We start from the raw sequence: 18,296 nt of genomic DNA, 5'->3' as shown, positions 1-18,296 counted from the left end.
ACCTGTCCCTACGTGGTTGAACTTACTCAACCACAGCTGTGGTGGGTAGCTACAGAGCACTGCCCAAGGAAGGGCACGGGCCTCAGAGGCACAGCTGGTTGCACTCTTTTAAAAACTGCACTTCTTTTTGAGGTTTCTTGATTCCAGCCTCTGTCAGCTTTGCAATAAAGAGCTGTGGTCAGGCCACTGTGGAAGAGGCCCCTGGAGGGCTGCCAGTGGGGGGTCCTCCCTCACCAAACATTGAACGCTGAACAACAGCAACACAGCCGAGTAGCTGAAGCCGTAGAACCCTCTCTCCAGGAAGGTCCTATATGAAGATGAGGACTGCTTGCTGCCCTTTTGATTTGTTTTAATGAGAATGTGGAAGACTGAAGTCCTTTTGTGTCTTCGCTAAGTGTTCGCCCCAACACTGAATGTTTCAAACAGGATTCCATTTTCACAGCTAGAATAAACAGGTGATACATCAGTTTGCCAGAGATCTGCATGTAGTAAGGTTGCTGACTGTGTGACCACTTTGTTTCGTGGGACCTAGAGGACCAAGATATCTCTGCTGGATTTCAGTTTGTTGATGAGGAAGCTAGAAACAGCATTGTAACGTTGGCGCTGCCACTCGGAGGCCTCGGGCCGGTCGTCCCCAGTCTCCTGGCGTACTGCCCGGTTTCTAAAATAGCATTGTCTTCCCGGCATTTCATTGATCTGTGGTGGTGGCTTCACATTTATAGCCCTTTATGGAATTTTGTTGCTACTCAGAAAATTTTTTATTTTCTTGTGAAGCCAATTTTGACACTTGCGAATTAGAAAGCGGGCTTTCCTAGTGCTTATAAAAATACACAGAGCCCGCCTGACTCCACTTGTCTGAAACATGTTATTATTAACTTTCAACTTATTATCAGTTCTGCTCTTAACGTGGTGCTCTACAAGGAAATGATGTGTCTGGTGTTCATCTTCAGTGCCTCATCAGGGCCACGTGCCATCCTGCTGAAGGTGCAGGACTGGTAATGGCGAGGGGGTCCACAGCTTTGGCTGGCCTTGACATTCTGCACCATGGGATTGAGCAAGCTTGAGCCCGTCTTACCAGATTCACTGTAAGCTCTCTGTCTTGTCTTCGTTTTCCCAAAGCTCTGTTAGCATGGACTTTTGAAAGTTGCCTGGATATTAAAGTGTACTATTCTAATAACTTGTTTTCTAGTAAACAAGACCAAAAAAAGTTGGCTTCATGGTTGCTCACTGACCTGGCATAAACTAGAACATGAAGCTTCTCATTTAGAAAAGGTTCAGGCAGCCTCCTGCTGGGATCTGCCCAACCCTCTAGGAGGTGCCATGGATGCCCAGCTCTCCTTCCAAGGGTGCACTTCGCCTTTAGGTTCGGGGAAAAGTACTGGGCGCGTCTTTGGGACTGTTGTGTCTCATGAGTGGGCTGACCTTGGTGGAGGCCTGCGTTTCCCATGTGAGGCCTGACGTTTTATGTGTCCAGCCGGAGGGATGAGCTGGTTCACTTTCCCTGCAGCGCTTCCTTGTTGAACCTGAAAGAGAGGACAGGGGAGCTTTTGTAGGAGAGGGAGGACACATGCTTTATTCTTAAACTGTGGGGCGTGTGTCACCAGAGAGAACTGGAGACAGCGGCGACTGTTTCTCTAAACACCTTGCACACTCTTCCCTGACCAAATCAGGAATGAGTAAAGCCTGTCGGTAATAGTAAAGAGAAGGCAGTTACAAATAAAACAGTCTTCTGACAAGCAGAGCAGAGAAGCCCCGCTCGCAGAGCCAGCCGTCACTGCAGACACCGAGGCTTGAGTTGTGTCTGACCGATTCCGCAGGAGGGTGCGTTTCCCCTTCCACTTCCCCATTGAAGTATATTATTTCTGTACAATATTTATGGAACCCCTGTCTCCACCATTAGAAATACAGAAGAGTTTTGCTTTTTTACTTTACTATTAGTTGATATTGTGGGCTAGGTTTTGTCTGTTTACCCTGTTCACAAATTTTTGTGTTTTTTTTTAAATTTATTTTTTAACTATTTTTGACAGAAACATTAACAATATTTCTTCAAGGGGTTTAATTTCAGCTTAATTTAAGAAAAGAAAATCAGGCTCAAGTCTGTAATCCCAGGACTTTGGGAGGCCGAGGCGAGCGGATCACGAGGTCAGGAGATCAAGACCATCCTGGCTAACACGGTGAAACCCCGTCTCTACTAAAAATACAAAAAACTAGCCGGGAGAGGTGGCGGGCGCCTGTAGTCCCAGCTACTCGGGAGGCTGAGGCAGGAGAATGGAGTAAACCCGGGAGGCGGAGCTTGCAGTGAGCTGAGATCCGGCCACTGCACTCCAGCCTGGGCGACAGAGCGAGACTCCGTCTCAGAGAAAAAAAAAAAAAAAAAAAAGAAAAAAAAGAAAATCAGACATGAATGATACAAAAAATAATCTTCTCTCATCTTAAAGTTCTGCCTTTCGCTTCTCCAGGAAGCCCCATTTCCTGACTGGAGTTTGGTGTTGCTTGATGGGAAAAGCTGGAGATGGAGTCAGAGACTGAGTAACCCCAGGGGATGCTTATGAAGACATGGGTGGGGACAGGGTGGGAAATAATGAGGAACTCTACAGCTGAAACAGGTGACGCCTTTTCTTAGCATTTGGTAGCAGTCCAATGAACGTGCTGTGCACTGTCCTGCATATCAGAAAGAGCACTGGACTAGTAAGGCCTGCTTTTAGGTCCTGACTGCTGCTCCTGACCTTGAGGGAGCCCCTCTACCATGGTGTGCCTGGCTCCCAGGCATCAAACTAGAACAGCCGTCTCTCCCAGCCCAGCGGTGTGGTGTGAGGACCAGGCGCGTCAAAAACCGTGGGCAGCATTTGCAAGCTGCGTTGTTGTTGCTCGCACTGACAAATTTCTTCCCCCTTGAGGTTTTTGACCTACAGAGACCTCTAGAGAAGGTATTTCCTCCCACGGAGACCAGATGAGGCAGGTGAGCGGGCGGAAGGCACCTTGGCCTGAGAAGTTCTTGGTCTCATCCTGTCTTGACCCTCTTCTGTGGTTTGGAAACATTGTGAGAAACCACATCCCTTGCATGCATTGGCAGCAGATCCTGTTGAAGTCCTGGGAGAACGCAATGCTGTGAACAGACGGAGGGGAGGAATGGTGGCTGCTCCTCGCAAGAGGAAGGGGTCCTGGGCACATTTGGACTTTGCCTCCGGGAGTGGCCCACAAGGCGGGCCCTTCCCTACGACGGGGAGGGGGAGTCAAGGAAAGGAACTCAGCATTTTCAGGGCTGCGTTTTCACACAGCAAGCCCTGAAGCTGCGTTTGTTTCCTGAAGCGATCTTGATTTCATCCAGAGGAGGAAAACGACGTTTTGGAGAGTCTGCGGTCTGGGGTGCTTTGATCCTCGTTCACAGTCCAGGGAGGTGTGGCCGCATTCGCCTCCTCTGCCCTGCTTGGCAACTCACTTTCTTGGGGAATGGTGGCCGCTGGCCGCTGCTGTTTTGACCAGATAGCTGGGTAGACCCTGAAGGGGCCATTCTGGCCATTTCTGGCCTCAGGCTGGGCAACGGTAGAGGATGTAGAGGCTTCTGGTTATGCCTCTGTAGTGTCAAGGTTGTGCGTGACTGATCCTTGTGTTGGGGTTTGCTTGTGTTAATTTATAGATCACTTTTAGTTTTCCAATAGTTTAAATGTTCTAAACAAAAGAGTTTATAACTAATTATGTGTTTCTGTTGTGTGTCTGCTACAATGTAAAGCCATCTAGTTAACATGAGAGTTATTTGACCGTTCCTTTTAAAGTTGAAGCAACACCTGCTGTAGGGGAATCTCCGTTTGGCTGCTGAAAGTTGTGATGGATTGAAGGGTGGTGGTGCTCCACGCCTTTGTGGGCGCTGTCTCCCACCCAAGCTCATGGGTAGTGTTGAAGCCCCCATGCTACAACGTGACCCCCACCCCTGCCTGGGGGGCCTGGCTCAAGCTGGAGAGAACTGGGAGAGCACCCATGCAGGCGGCCTCTGGTGGCTGGAGCTGGAGGGTTTAAAGTTGGGGGCTGCCGCAGCCCCCACCGTGTGGACTGGCTCATTTGCAGAGTGGGAGGATGATGGACATGGGTAAGCGGAGGGGAAGGGCCACATGTGCTGCCAGCCTTGGAGTCAGTGGGCCAGCTCAGCCATGTTCCTGCTGAGGTGTTTAGCTCAGCCCAGACTCCCAAGACACATACGCCTTTCTGCCTGAGCTCCCCCCCTACCTCGGCAGTGTCCTGCCTGAGCTCCCCCCCCCACAGTGTCCTGCCTGAGCTCCCCCCCCCCGCAATGTCCTGCCTGCTGCCTGAGCTCCCCCCGCCCCCACAGTGTCCTGCCTGAGCTCCCCCCCCCGCAGTGTCCTGCCTGAGCTCCCCCCGCCGCAGTGTCCTGCCTGAGCTCCCCCCCCGCAGTGTCCTGCCTGAGCTCCCCCCGCCTCAGTGTCCTGCCTGAGCTCCCCCCGCCCCCGCAGTGTCCTGCCTGAGCTCCCCCCGCCCCCGCAGTGTCCTGCCTGAGCTCCCCCCTGCAGTGTCCTGGCTGTTCTCTATGGTGTCTTAGTCAGGCTAGAAGGAGTTCCCATGACTGTTCTCACCATGATGGCATCGTCACTGCATCCCCGGGGTTGAGGGCGTGGATGGTGAGGGCATGGGGTGAATGCAAAACACTGTAAGGCAAGCAAAGGACATTGCAGTGGCTGGGATGTGGGCTGCCCACTTTGCATTCTGTGGTGAGAAGCCATGAGCAGCTGTAGCCACACCCCTTCCGGAAGGGAAGAAGGAGAGAAGCAGAGCTTGGGTTAGAGACTGTTCTAGAGGCTGGGGCAAGTCAGGGTCCAGCTTCCAGGTGGCCAGCTCTGAGCAAGGGAAGCAGGAGCAGGCACCAGGCCAGGCCTGACAGCCTTGTGTTTGGGTGGAAGAAGAAAAGGGAAGAGAAACCACCATCTTAGGCAATGAATAAGGCACACCCAGCCTGCTTTGGGGTTTGGAGCCTCCCGCACCCGGCCTCCACCATAGAGGAGCCAGACTGGGTTCATGCTCCACAGTCTTCCAGCTGCGTCTCCTGGAACCAACCTTTGAGTAACAACCCCGGGTGAGTGATGATACCCCCCTTATTGTGGACCCACACTCAGAGATAAGCCCAACCCACAGATCACAGGAAGCCCGTGTCCTTATCTGTTCAGTTCTTGGCCCTCTTGGAGCAGCATGTCTCCTTTGATGAGGGGGTTGAAACACTGGATGCTTTCCTCGGTCCTTTCATACACTTATTTAGAAATTTGTGTGGCACTGCTGGAAGGCCTTCCTGGACAACAGACGGGCAAACTTTCAGTTAATCGTGTGAGGGCTTCCAGTGGTTTCAAGTGAGAGTGGAGTAAGAAATGAGACTTGTCAAAGTCCTTGCCTGGTGTAGGAGAGAGAGCCGCGCTGCCCCTGGTGCACGCTGACTGCAGTCCTAACCAGGCAGCTCTGACAGCAGACCGCCATGTGCAGTGTTCCTGTCGTCTTTGTCCGTGGTATTGGGAAATTGATGTGGTAATCAAATGACCAATGAGGCCTGGGGTGCGGGAGTGAGAGGGGTCATGTGTGGGAACACTGGGTTGATTTAAGTCAAGAAAAAACCCCAGAATCCCTGGCTGCAGCACGCAGGGGTGCCCCTGCCTGGAAAGGACAGAGTAGCAAGCCAGCCCCTCACCCAAGGGAAGGCTGCAGAAGAGGTTTGGTCCCCACCATTGTGGCCCTCAGGTTGTCCACCATTTATCTTTGTTACACTTTGTGATGTAGCTCTAGACCAACCCTCCCATCATCTTTGTGTCCCTAAGGCCTGCTCCGTAATAGACCCTCACCTGTTTGTTAAAGCAGGGGTCCACAGTCCCCGGGCTGCAGACCAGTACTGGCCTGTGGCCTGTTAGGAACTGGTCTGAGTGGCAGACATTACTGCCTGAGCTCCACCTCTTGTCAGTCAGCGGCGACGTTAGGTTCTCACAGGAGCCAAACCCTGTTGTGAACTGCACATGCGAGGGATCTGGGTTGCGTGCTCCTTAAGAGAATCTAATGCCTGATGATCTGAGGTGGAACAGTTTGGTCCCGAAACCACTCCCCTTGACCAGCCCCCCAAAATTGTCTTCCACAAAACCAGTCCCTGGTGCCAAAAAGGTTGGGCACCGCCGTGTTAAAGACATTGCCAGTTGACAGAGAAGAAACAGCATGAGGTGCAGAAGCAAGAAATTGGAGGTGCTGAGGAAAGAGTGGCTGAAGTGTGTGGTCTGGGAGGCGGCCAGCAGACCTCCGCCAGCCCCAGGCTGCTCCTGGCACCTTCCAGACATTGCGCTTGTGATGATTGACACATCTCCCTCATCTCCTAGATTGTGAGCACCTGTTTTGCTCAGCACAAACATTTTAAAGCACTTTCTTCAGGGCAACTTATTTTCAAACTGCTTCTTACAGAAAGTCCCCTGAAGCTTCATGGTGTGTGGGTGAACCACAAGGAGCTGAGCTGCAGTTCTAAACTGGGCTGTCTCAGAGACCTCCAGGAGAAGCTGGGAACCAAGAAGGACATCAAAGAAGTGAGGGAGTTGCCTGCCTTGTTATCTGAGGAAGGACAGTCCCAGACAGGGTGGCTGATGCAAAGGCCACACCAGATAAAGTCTAAACAGCAAAGAGGCCAGGGCAAGCGCAGGGTGAAGACACTGCTAGGAGATTCACGGGCCCCATCATTGCTGTTGGACACAGACTCTGAGGACTATGGGAGGGACACTGGTCAAATTCCCAGGGTGTGGGAGCTGGGGTACTGAGGGAGTTGAAGTTCTACTTATGGGGAAGATAGAGCTGATAGAATTGTTGATGGATTGGACGTGGCATGTGAGAGAAGGAGGAGGCCTGGATTTGATTTCTTGCCTGGAGCAATTGGAGGGACAGAACTCCATCTACTGAGATGGGAACCCTTGAGGGGCTGGTGAGGTGGAAGAGGAAGGCTGGAACGGTCTGGGCTTATTTTGCTCCTGGAGCATCCTCGTCTGCCCTTTTGTTTCCAGGTATCTCAGTCAGTTCAGGCTGCTATAACAAAACTGAGACTGGTAAACAACAGAAATGTATTTCTTAGACCTGTGGATGTTGGGAAGGCACTGGCATTTAGGGTCAGCTGAGGGCCTTCTTGCCGTGTCCTCACATGACAAAAGGTGAAGGGTGAAAAGGGCCCACCGAGTTCCCTCCAGCCCTTTCCTTCAGCACTAACCCCACCCATGAGGCCAGAGCCCTCAGGGTCTAATCACCTCCCAAAGGCCCCGCTTCTTAATACTATCACATTGATGGCTACATTTCAACATAGGAATTCTGGGGGATACGTTCAGACTGTAGCACAGTGACTGACTCCCTCCATCGGAGTCTGGGATGTGCGTATGTATTCTGGTTCAGGCCCTGTATTATAATAGTCAACACATTTATTAAACTAATGAGGCATGTCAGTTAAGTAAACGAAGTTAACTCGTTGCCAGTGCTACCTGTCCATCTTCACTGGCAGACAGTAAGGCTTGGGAAATGGGAAGCCAGAGATAAATGAACATCTCCCAGTGAGCACAAGCTCGGGGGCCCTGAGTCAGGTCATTTGTGTCTGCAGGTGAGAAGGGATGTGCATTGCCAGCATGTTACTTCTCTTCCTGTGCTTGATTTAATTTGGTTTTTTTTTTTTTTTTTTTGAGATGGAGTCTCACTGTGTTGCCCAGACTGGTGTGCAGTGGCGTGATCTCTGCAACCTCCGCCTCCCGGGTTCAAGTGATTCTTCTGCCTCAGCCTTCCTAGTAGCTGGGACTACAGGCATGTGCTACCATGCCCAGCTAAGTTTTTGTATTTTTAGTAGTGACGGGATTTCACCATGTTGGCCAAGATGGTCTCGATCTCCTGACCTTGCGATCTGCCCTCCTCGGCCTCCCAAAGTGCTGGGATGACCCGGCCCCTGTGCTTGATTTTCTAAAGCACATTGCTTTCCTGTGTTTAAGCCCTAGCAGCACTGCATGGACGTTTTGCAGCATGCTTGTGTGTTAAGTGTCCTTTGAGTCAGAGCTTTCCTCACAGTGACCCTCTCTTGCCCTGTGCAGGTCCAGGGAGGTGGGAGAGGGCTGGGCCCCAGCTCTGAGGGGAGGAGGAGGAAGACCTCTCCAGTGTAAGAGGACTGTGATGCGGCCCCTGGAGAACATGGATGTTCTATCCTGGAGGGACAGAGCCCCTGCCTCACTTCCCTTGAGAACATGGATGTTGTATCCTAGAGGGACAGAGCCCCTGCCTCACTTCCCTTGAGAACATGGATGTTCTATCCTAGAGGGACAGAGCCCCTGCCTCACTTCCCTTGAGAACATGGATGTTCTATCCTGGAGGGACAGAGCACCTGCCTCACTTCCCTTGAGAACATGGATGTTGTATCCTAGAGGGACAGAGCCCCTGCCTCACTTCCCTTGAGAACGTGGATGTTGTATCCTGGAGGGACAGAGCACCTGCCTCACTTCCCTAGGCGTCCGGGGTCCGCTCACACTCCTCTGAGTGGGGGACTGTGAATTCCTTCCAACAGTGGTCGTACCTTCATTGGGCAGGTGAGGAAACTGATGCACAGAGATGGGACCCTGTGGAAGGTCACACGCTTCATGGTGCCTCACTAGGTCTGATGCCACTGCCTGGGCTCCCCTCCCCCATGCCACCAAGCCATATTGCCTCAAGAACAGGCCTGCGCGCTCATGTTCCTTTCCAATAGCAACCTTTGGGCCTAATTTTTGGTGATTGTAAACTGCACCGCAAGCAAAGTACCGGTGAAAAGTTCTGGTTGGAGGAACTGGAGAAAGTAGGAAAGTTGGGTAAAATTCAGATAGACTTAGCTATAGAGAAAGGGCTTCCAGGCTCACAGATGGCCCCAGTACAAGCGCTGTGGGGGCCAGCCTCAGGGGAGGTTAGGAAAAGCCAAGGGGAGAACCTCGCATGGCCGACAGCGCATGCCCCGAGCTCTGTGCAATGTTTTCTGTGTGTCTTCACATACGTGCTTGCTCCTCTGTGTCCCGGTGAGACCAGTGTTATTTCCGTTATACAGAAGCTGAGGCCGGGAGAAGCTTGGCGGCTCTTGCACCTATCGGGGAGGAGGGATCTGAAGTGGGATAAGCTGAGCAAGTGGTTGGATTCCTGAGGCCCCACTCTGGGCCTCACAGGTTGATCCAAGGGTTTCGTTTGCGGAAGGGCAGGTGTCGACACCTGTCTGAATCCATTTTCTGCTACTCTAACAACATACCACAGCCTGGGTAGTCTGTAAAGAAAAGCAACTTATTTCTTACAGTCTGGAGGCTGGGAAGTCCAGGAGCATGGTGCCAGCATCTGGTGAGGGTCTTCCCATGGTGGAAGAGCGGAAGGTAGAAGCCAGCACGAGAGATAGGGAGAGGAAACTGGGCTAAACTCCCGGTTTATGGGGAACCCACTCCGCTCACTCCTACAGAAACAGCATTAATCCCTTCATGAGGACGGAGTCCTCAAATGGCCTAATCACCTCTTAAAGGCCCCACCTCCCACTGCTGTTACGACGACAAGTTTTCAACACAGGAACTTTAGGAGAACACATTCAAACTGTATCAAGAGCCTTCTGTGGACCAGGGTGCTGGGGGCCTGGTGGGCTGGGAGCCAGAGCTCAGGAGAGGCATGAGGAAGGCCTCCCAGGTACCCTCCACTCTTGTCCTGGTTCCTGCAGCATCTGGCCTTTCCATCCTAGTTAATACCTGGGCCTTTGAGACAGCATTTGTGTGTGTGTGTGTGTGTGTTTTATGCTAGAGAAGCATACTTTACTTTGTTTAAAAGGTGAAGATCTTCCTAAGCAGTTGGCTTTTGTTTGAAAGAAAAAAAAAGGAAGACCTGCTTGCTTCCACTATTCCCTTGCACCGTAGGGTGGGGAAGGACATGCAGCGCTGGAGGAGTCTCCATAGTGGGCAGATTAGAATCCAGGACCCCAACTGCTGTATCCTAGGCCTCACTCCTCCTGCATCACCTCCCAGAATCAGTCCTTTTGCTTTTATCACCCATGTCCACGCCACAACCCCTTCCCATTTGCCATCAGATGGCAGTTTTCTCCAGTGTTCACCATTCTCTTCTTCTTCCGGGGCAGCCCCCTCAAGTTGGCCATATTTAAGGAAGAATGAGTTTTCATGTGTTCTTCTCACTCCGTGTTCACACACTCCTCTTCTCATACCCATTTTATCATTTGCTTTGCATTAAAAGTAGATTCATAGCACTTAACGTTCTCATTTGTTATGTAGAGGCATTCATTCATTCATTCACTCACTCATTCATTTCAAATATAAATCAGAGGAAGTTTCTGTTGCCATTGGCTATTGCTGTGGAATACTTGGAAGCAGGCCTTCCTGGTCCTTGCTGTGTGCAGCATGTACCTCGGCTGGTGACGGACCTGAGTGGATGCTTGGGAGCAGAATATGAGCTGTTGTGGCAGTGGGTGTGCCAAGCCCACACACAGGCTGGTGCTGCCTTGTCTTTGGAGTGGAGCCTCCAGGTTGCTGGTCACCTTGGGCTTGGCCATTCTGGAGTTACTGCTCCTGTTCTCTCTGTTGGTCTTGCCCTGTCCCTGCTGCCCACCCCTGTCACCACAGTCATTCTGGCTCTGGCCCATTCAGTTTGTATCATCAGTGGCTGCACTTTAGTTACCCTGTGCCCATCCCCATGTTTGTGCCTATGTCATAGAAAATCCTCCTAGATGCCCATTCTCTTATTTGCTGGGCTTCAAGAATTGGTGGCCCTGAAGTCCCCAAGGGTCTCAGGACCCCTGTTAGGTGTAAACAAGGTCTGAGTAGAGCTCTGGGTAGGCTCAGTTTCCATCTGGCTCTAGGGGACCTATGGAAACAGAGCTGGTCTGGGACACTGTGGTTGAGATTGGGTCACATTTTCTCTCTAGGTTGGATTAGCAGCTCTAGTAGAGCCACTTCAGTGAACCCATCATCTTGACATTAAAGCCATCTCACACCATAGAGTGTCCAGAGTGGTGAGGTCCAAGGCTGGCCTCGGGAACAATGGGAGTAGGGGAGGATCAGGGGATGTGTTCCGGGTGTCCTGAGCCCCACCAGGAGTTGGGGGGGGTGGCATTGTGAAATCTGTATTTGGTCTTCCTCCCTCTTTTCCTGAGGTATTCTTAGAATCTCTGGAGTGATAGGAGTGTCTTTGTATGCTAGTGAGATGACTGGTGGCTGGGGGCTCTTAGATTGCTCTAGGATTGGCTGGTTGCCAGGGTAACCAATCCCATGATTAGAGGGCTGGAATTTACAGTCTTCCACCCTCCCACCTCTGGGGAGGGGAGAGAGGCTGAAGGTTGAGCCTGTAGATCAATGGCCAGTGATTTAGTCAATTATGTCTATAATGAAGCTTTCATGAAAGACCCCAAAGAAGGCCAGGTGTTAGGGCTCACACCTGTAATCCCACCACTTTGGGAGGTCAGGGTGGGATTATTGCTTGAGGTCAGGAGTTTGAGACCAGCCTGGACAACATAGACCCCATCTGTAATTTTAAAAAATTAATTATTATCCAGATTTGGTGGCACACACGTGTAGTCCCAGCTGCTCAGGAGGCTGAGATGGGTGGATGGCTTGAGCCCAGGAGTTCGAGGCTACAGTAAGCCTTACATCATTGCACTCCAGCCTAGGAGACAGAGCAAGACCCTGTCTCTAAAAGCTGAAGGGGGAAAAAAAGTACAAAACCCCAAACCTCCAAAGGACTGAGTTCTGGGAGCTTTTGGATAGCTGAGCATGCAGAGGTTCCTGGGGAGTGGCACACAGGGCAGGCAGGGCAGCTCCACGCCCTTCCCACATGCCTTGCCCTATGCACCTCTTCCGGCTGGAGGTTCGTCCGCATCCTTTGCAGTATCCTTCCTGTCTGTCTGCAGGAAGGTGATATTTGTCTCTCTGAGGTTATTATTAATAGTAACTTTCAGTGCCAGTGAATGGTGTGACACCTCACTGGTCTATGATTTTAGCTGTCCTGGATTTGGGGTTTCTGAGAGTAAGTCTTTCCTCTTTCTGCCCCTGTAAAGTAGCCTCTTTTTAGGGGCTCCTGACTCATGGTCAGCTTCATGCCAGCCTTTCATTTTACTTTCTCTCGTGCTGCCTGTGTTTGGAGAGTAGAGGCACAGTGAAGCTTCTCAGCCCATTTGCTGCCGCGGTGACAGCAGTAGGCTGTGGTGGGTAGGACGGGGTGGGGTAGGACAGGGTCCGGTGGGTAGGGCAGGGAGAGGGGCCCCATTGCACCTGGGCTTTTTCTTTGGGTTGATAACGATAGTTCATCCTTCATCTCCATGCAACTTTGAAAAAAATCACTCTGCCTGAGCTCCGTGACCTCATCTGTGCAACTCCTTTTAAAAATTATTGTTAGAAGAACCCCAATGAATAAGCAAAAGTGGAGGTCTGACGTGTTAATCCTCGCCCCTCAACTCCAGCTCAGGGGAGCCTGAGAGGTTCCTGGGGCGGAGGGGCCTGCAGTCCTCGCTCTAGGCCTCTGGTAAACCTTTCCCAGGGCTGCTGCTGAAGGCCTTGCCACTTCACTGGTCCTGTGTGAATCCTAACACCCCTCCCGTCCTGCCAGTGCCCTCTCCACCACCCCTTTCCCTGCCCCCCGTGGCTGGAACGGACATCATGGGAAGTGGAATAGAACCTCAGGGTTTGCTGTCCACTTGATGCCCCGCTGCCGCTTGTTGGAGGGGTCACGTGACTGCACAGCATGAGGAATGGGAGCTGCTCACTTCTTGGGTTATTGCTTTTTTTTTTCTTGACACCAAGAAAAAATTCCAACCCCGTAGGCAGCTCCCACACAGTCTGTCTCCTCTTCTACTTAAGTGCAGTTTTTCCTCTTCATGAGCTCTGGTCTTCAAATGGAGCTGGGAGGCAAAACAAGGACCTTGGGAATAGAAGAATCCTTGGTGAATTTCCTTATATTAATGAGACCAAGAAGAGAAATCACGTTCAGCTGAGCAAATTAGCTTTGCGTTCTGGGCCTTGATGACTTAAATTGCAGATTCTAATTAAATGTCCCCAAATAATTACGAAGTGCTTCTAAGGTCTTTTTGACCTAAACGTTTCTGTGGCCTGTGAACTCTCTCAGGTGTAAAATTGGTTTGTAGATGTACCCCGTGAAGCATTTCTATCTCCAGAAACCTCACCGCGCCTAAGATACAAACCACCCTCCTAAGGGCAGAGCAGGCAGGTAGAGTGGGCAGGGACCCTGCGGGGAAGGGTGGAAAGGGTTGGGCTGGCAGGATGTTGGGGTACAGATGTGTCCCTCTGTTAGGTGGCCTGTCTCCACTGTCGCAACCGAAGCGGGTGACGGACACCTTCACTAGCAGGCTGAGCTGGGCGGCAAGGCAGGCAATGGAAGGCTGGAGACACTGGAAAGAGGTTCAGAAGAGAGGAGCCCTTTCTTCTAGCTGAAATCATGCCTGGGATGCTGCCCTGCCTCTGGCCAGCATGGGGCGCAATCTTCAGTGACACAAGAGGACGGCCGTTAGAGAAGGAGGAAGACAGTTCCCCATGATCACACCCCCAGCATGGCTGTCGTCTTGATGCAGCCTCCTGCTGGCTCTCCCCTCTGTACAGTATCTCTTTAAACGGCTGCAAACAGAGCAAAGGTGGGCTATTTCTTTAAAAACACATGATGCAGAACTGACGTAAGTGGTTTTTTTTTGTTTTTTTTTTTTTGCTATGCTGTCTTGTATACACTTTGTATTGGGGTATAAAAATCACCTGCATAGAGCTCAGTGAATTTCACACAGTCAAGTCTGTGTGTAAGTCACACCCAGATCATTTCCAGAGCCCCAGAAGCCCTCTCACTCTCCCCAGTCAGTACCCACCCCTTCAGGAGACCACTCTCCATACTCCAAACGCCACAGATTCGTTTGGCCTGTGCTTGAACTTCATATGAATGGATTTGCCTGGAACGGTCTTAACTTTTCCCCTTGACGTTGTTTCTGAGACTCATCCCATTGTTTCATCTGTTCTGTTGACGAACATTTAGGTTGTCTCTAGTATCTTACTCCTGTGAACGTTGCTGCTCCAAACCTTCTCTACAGGCTTTTGGTGAGCATAAGTGTGCGTTTCTGTTCGCAGCTGCCAGTCTGAGTTGTATGCCAGGTCACAGGGTAGGTGTATGTTCAACTTAAGTAGAGACGGCCAGTTTTCCAGCCTGGGTGACTACTTACGCTCTACCAGTAGAGTGTCACTTCCAGTTACTTCACATCCTCATCAACACTTGGTATTGTTGGTCTGTGTCATTTTTGCTGTTCTAGTGCTTGTGCAGAGGTATCTCATGGTTTCAGTTTGCATTTCTCTCATGACGCATGGGGTTGAATAACTTTTTATGTGTCTATTGGCTATATTATGATCATTTTGATAGCCAGATAATAGTGTGTCTTATGGATGTTCCAGAACATTCTTTTCTTACCTGTAGCTGGACATTTGGATTGCTTTATTATTATAAGTAATGCTACAATAAGCATTTTTACCCAGTAGTCTTTTCCGTGTTCTAGACTATTGGCAAGAGTTTTGTTATCATTTACACATTTTGATCATTAATGCCAGATGGCTTTCTGAATGTTTGAAGTACTCTAAGATGGACTAACAATGTAGGAGAGTCCTAGACAGCTTCCCCCAGGTCCTCCAGCAATGTGTATTCTCATTAAAGAACAAACAAAACTCTTTAGGAGGACTAATTTAGGTGAAGGAAAGCATATTTAGCATTGTGTTACTTAAATGAGTTTGGTCACTTTTTCAAAATGTTTACCACGTGTGTTCCTCATTTATGAATTCCTACCTTTTGCCACTTGCATTTTGGTGAGTGTTTTGTTAATGTGTACAAGCATTACTGTAAAAAGCAGATGTTAGTATGGTAAGCACTTTCCTGTTTTACCAGTCACATTGCATATTGCTTCACTTGTGTGCCTTTGACGTTCACCAGCAAATCTTCCCCTTGGCGATTTTTATTGTGGCTCCCCCACCAGGACACTGCCCTGCCTGCGGAGATGCCCAGGCTGAAGGTCCCTGGGCACCCCTAATGGGAGGGATAGGAGCACAGCCTGCAAGAGACACTGAGTCGGCCTTGGGCTAAGCACTCTGCTCTTGCTGTCATCTGATTCCCCGACCCTGGTGCTTTGAGAGGGATGGCTCATGAGCCAAGCCCTGAGGCCTGCCTAACAGCCCCTGTGGTGCTGAGGCTGGCTGGGGCCTGGGGGCCCAGCAGCAGCAGTATTGTGGGAGCCTAGTGGAGTTTGCAGAGCCCTCTCCTGTTCATGCACATTGGTTTTCATTGCAGCCCCATGAGATGGGTGCAGCCCATCCATCCCGAAGGGCAGGGCCTTAGAGAGCCCTGCTGCTTCTCCCAGGGCCTGTAGTTTGTGAGTGGGGAAACTGGTCTCAGATTCTCATCTCCTCATCTCCCTAAACCACACCCAGCTGCCCACTTGGCTCTTTAGGACAGGCCCAGACTCCCCCAACAGATCAGCCCTGCAGGGGAGAGGCAGATGTGCTTTCTCTTTCTCATTCATTTTGGGTTTGGGCAAAACTTGTATTTCTGAGCCAGAAGGTTGGATTGGGATGTGGAGCTCAAACAAACGTGGATTAGCTCTTGGCCTCTCCACGTTTCCAGGCATTGCAGTCTCAGGAACTTCATGTTTGAGCAGCTTGTTAAGTTTTCGCTTTCTTATTTTTAGATGATGGATTTGGACGTGCTTCTATGAAGAAATGCCACATGGTCCGAGAGCAAACATGTCCAGTAAGTTGTTTGGTGAATTAACCCAAGGACAGGCGCCCAGGTCCTTCAGGCACAGGGTGTGGACACTGTTTGAGAAGACAGGGCTGTCTCTGGAAATAGGAAGACCCCTGAGACAGTGTTTAAACCAGGCTTATTGCTCAGTCTAATTATCTTAACTTCTAAAGGTTGGTTCTTTCTAGAGACAGCAGGAGTTGTAGCACATAGGGTTGGAAAAACCTGAAACTCCCTTCTTGCTGCTTAACCTAGTTCTGAGAGCAGAGTGTGAGCTCTGGAGCTCGGAGCCATGTGAAGCGTCTGACTCAGCCTGTGGCAGTGTTTTACCCAGAACCCTCCCTTTCCACAGCACAGCACCCCCCACTTCGCTTAGGCCTAGATTACGTGCTTTGCGGGAAGCAAAGCCTGAGACCCAGACACGTGAAGTTTATGCAGCTCCGGGAGGAAAGCCAGCAGGCTAGAGTTGTGAGCTTCGTCCCGCTAGTGTTTTGCCACCTCTATGTAGCCCGTGGGCAGCAGACTCTTCTGCAGCCCTTACCCTTGTCACAGAGGCTGTGTTGAATTGATTTAAATTTTTAAAGGTTCTACAAGACTTGCCAACAGAAGAGCATAATAAAGAGAACAAGAAAATCTCAAAAGCCATGTTTTATGATTATATGAAAACCGTCATTCACTGTGGCATATCTCCATTGAAGAGGACAGGACATCCTCAAGCAATCCCATGGACACCCTGTGTTGGGGAGTGGGGAGGAAGAAGTGACTGGAAGGGGCGGGGAGCAGCGGACGGTCCACCCCGGTTCCTCACATGCTGGGGAACCCTGTCCCTGTACCTTGCCCCTGTTAGGTCACGTTCTTTCTAAATAAGAGCATGGTTTCTCTCGTCACCATCCCCCTGATTTCTTACCAGTGCTCCTTTTCTCAGGGCTACTGCCACTTTAGCGGACTAGGGCTCGGTGCCAAGGCTTCCCGGGTAATCAGGCGTGGTCTGATCCAGGATCAATGACATCATGACAGCAAGAGAGCACAGCCCTCGCCATGGCGCCAGGGCCCGTGCGGTGCAGCGGGCTTCCACCATTGACGTGGCGGCCGACATGCTGGGCCTCTCTCTGGCAGGTGAGCCTCACAGGGCCTGCACCGGGCTCCAGGTATGAGCTCACAGCGCGTGGGCTCCACACTGTGGCAGTGCTGGGAGGGACCCGATGAGTCCCCACGACTACCCTAGACTACAGGGTACCCTGGTTTGGCATCCTTTTGGTTGAATGAGGAAATAGGGAAGGGGGGCATCAGCCCTCTTCCTGTGAACCGCTTCTGCTGGAGCCTGACTACATTCGTTTTCCAGTGTGGTGGGGGGCACCAGCAGGGTAGTGTGGGAATGTCCAAGTGTCTGGCTGGCTCACGCCCAGGCAGAGGTAAAAGCCCTCCCTGTTGTGGGTGTGTAGATCCCAGGAGAAGCAGGGGTTTGGCTGTGGGGTCAGGGGCTTCTTAGCAATCTCAAAAACAAAGTATTTTTAAAATAAAGAAATTGTCTTGCATGGCAGTTTTTGTTGTTGTTGTTGTTGTTGTTGTTGTTGTTGGGGGAAAGTAGAGGGTTATTTGTGCATTTAATCTGAAAACGGAAAAGTTTATTAAGGGTGATTTTTCTGTCATTTCTTTTCCATTCAGGAAATATACAGGACCCAGATGAGCCCATTTTAGAATTTAGCTTAGGTAGGTATCTTTCATTGTTTTTTGTCTCAAAAAATATTTTACTTAAAAATGAACACAAAAACACGACCACCAGCGCATGGGCTCGTCTCAGAGAGCTTGCTGCTGCCGCCGCCACTGCCGCAGTGTTTCTGAGAAGGCGGGGCCCTCACAGCTGTCAACTTCTGTGGACGGGATGGCACCTCGGAGGCTCTGTGCCCACAGGTTCCTGGCTCCTCAGCGTGGGGCCCGCTCCCTTGGGGGTGTGCTCTGCACAGGGGGCTGGGGACAGGGAGGTGAGCCCACCTAGAGCTGTCAACAGGGCCCTCCCCACCCCCACCCCCACCCCCACCCCAATGGGAGAAAGGGAAGGAGGGGCTGGCCAAACCGGACGTAGAGTTCAGCTTTGTTGCCCCTGGCTGCAAGGCCTTGTGTTGGCTGAGTTTCACTCTCCAGCCCTCAGTTCCCTGTTGTATAAAAGGCAGCACTGGCACCTGCGTGCTGTCTTTCTCAGGATCAAATAAGAATATACTGAAAAGTGGATCAGAATGTGCTGAGTCTGGGGTCAGTGATGCGTGGCATCCCTGTGCTTACCCAGAGGCCTGAGACGCCTCTCCATCAGAGCCCAGTGCTACCCAGCACTCCGCTCCCCTTTTCCCATTCCTTAGTCAACATGAGTTGGTGGCCTGGCACCAATGTCCAAGAGGTGATGTGACATAAAAGAGGCACCTCCTGGGGAGTCAGATGACCTGGATTCCAGCCTTGACCATGCCAGGCTAACCACGTGGCCTTGAGCCTGCCACTCGACCTTGCTGGAACAGTTTCCTCCTGTGCTACATGAGGATTCTACT

General features: G+C 51.1%; 1 protein-coding gene across 20 annotated transcripts in view; it reads left to right on the top strand.

Annotated features, from left to right (window-relative positions):
• LOC105490067 (inositol polyphosphate-4-phosphatase type I A) overlaps positions 1 to 18,296 on the top strand; it is a 165,241-nt gene that overhangs the window by 62,834 nt on the left and 84,111 nt on the right. For 17 of the 20 annotated variants that reach the window (XM_071077285.1, XM_011755345.2, XM_024795475.2 and 14 more), the window contains exons 2-4: positions 15,707 to 15,768; positions 16,685 to 16,875; positions 17,425 to 17,469. In XM_071077285.1, coding sequence (XP_070933386.1) covers positions 16,770 to 16,875; positions 17,425 to 17,469 — 151 coding nt within the window. In that variant the 5' untranslated portion in view covers positions 15,707 to 15,768; positions 16,685 to 16,769. The other 3 variants (XM_011755337.3, XM_011755336.3, XM_071077280.1) reach the window with 3 other exon arrangements.

The sequence above is a fragment of the Macaca nemestrina genome, chromosome 13 (assembly GCF_043159975.1).
Source record: "Macaca nemestrina isolate mMacNem1 chromosome 13, mMacNem.hap1, whole genome shotgun sequence".
In the NCBI taxonomy this organism is placed as follows: Eukaryota; Metazoa; Chordata; class Mammalia; order Primates; family Cercopithecidae; genus Macaca; species Macaca nemestrina.
This window is presented reverse-complemented; position numbering and strand designations above follow the sequence as displayed.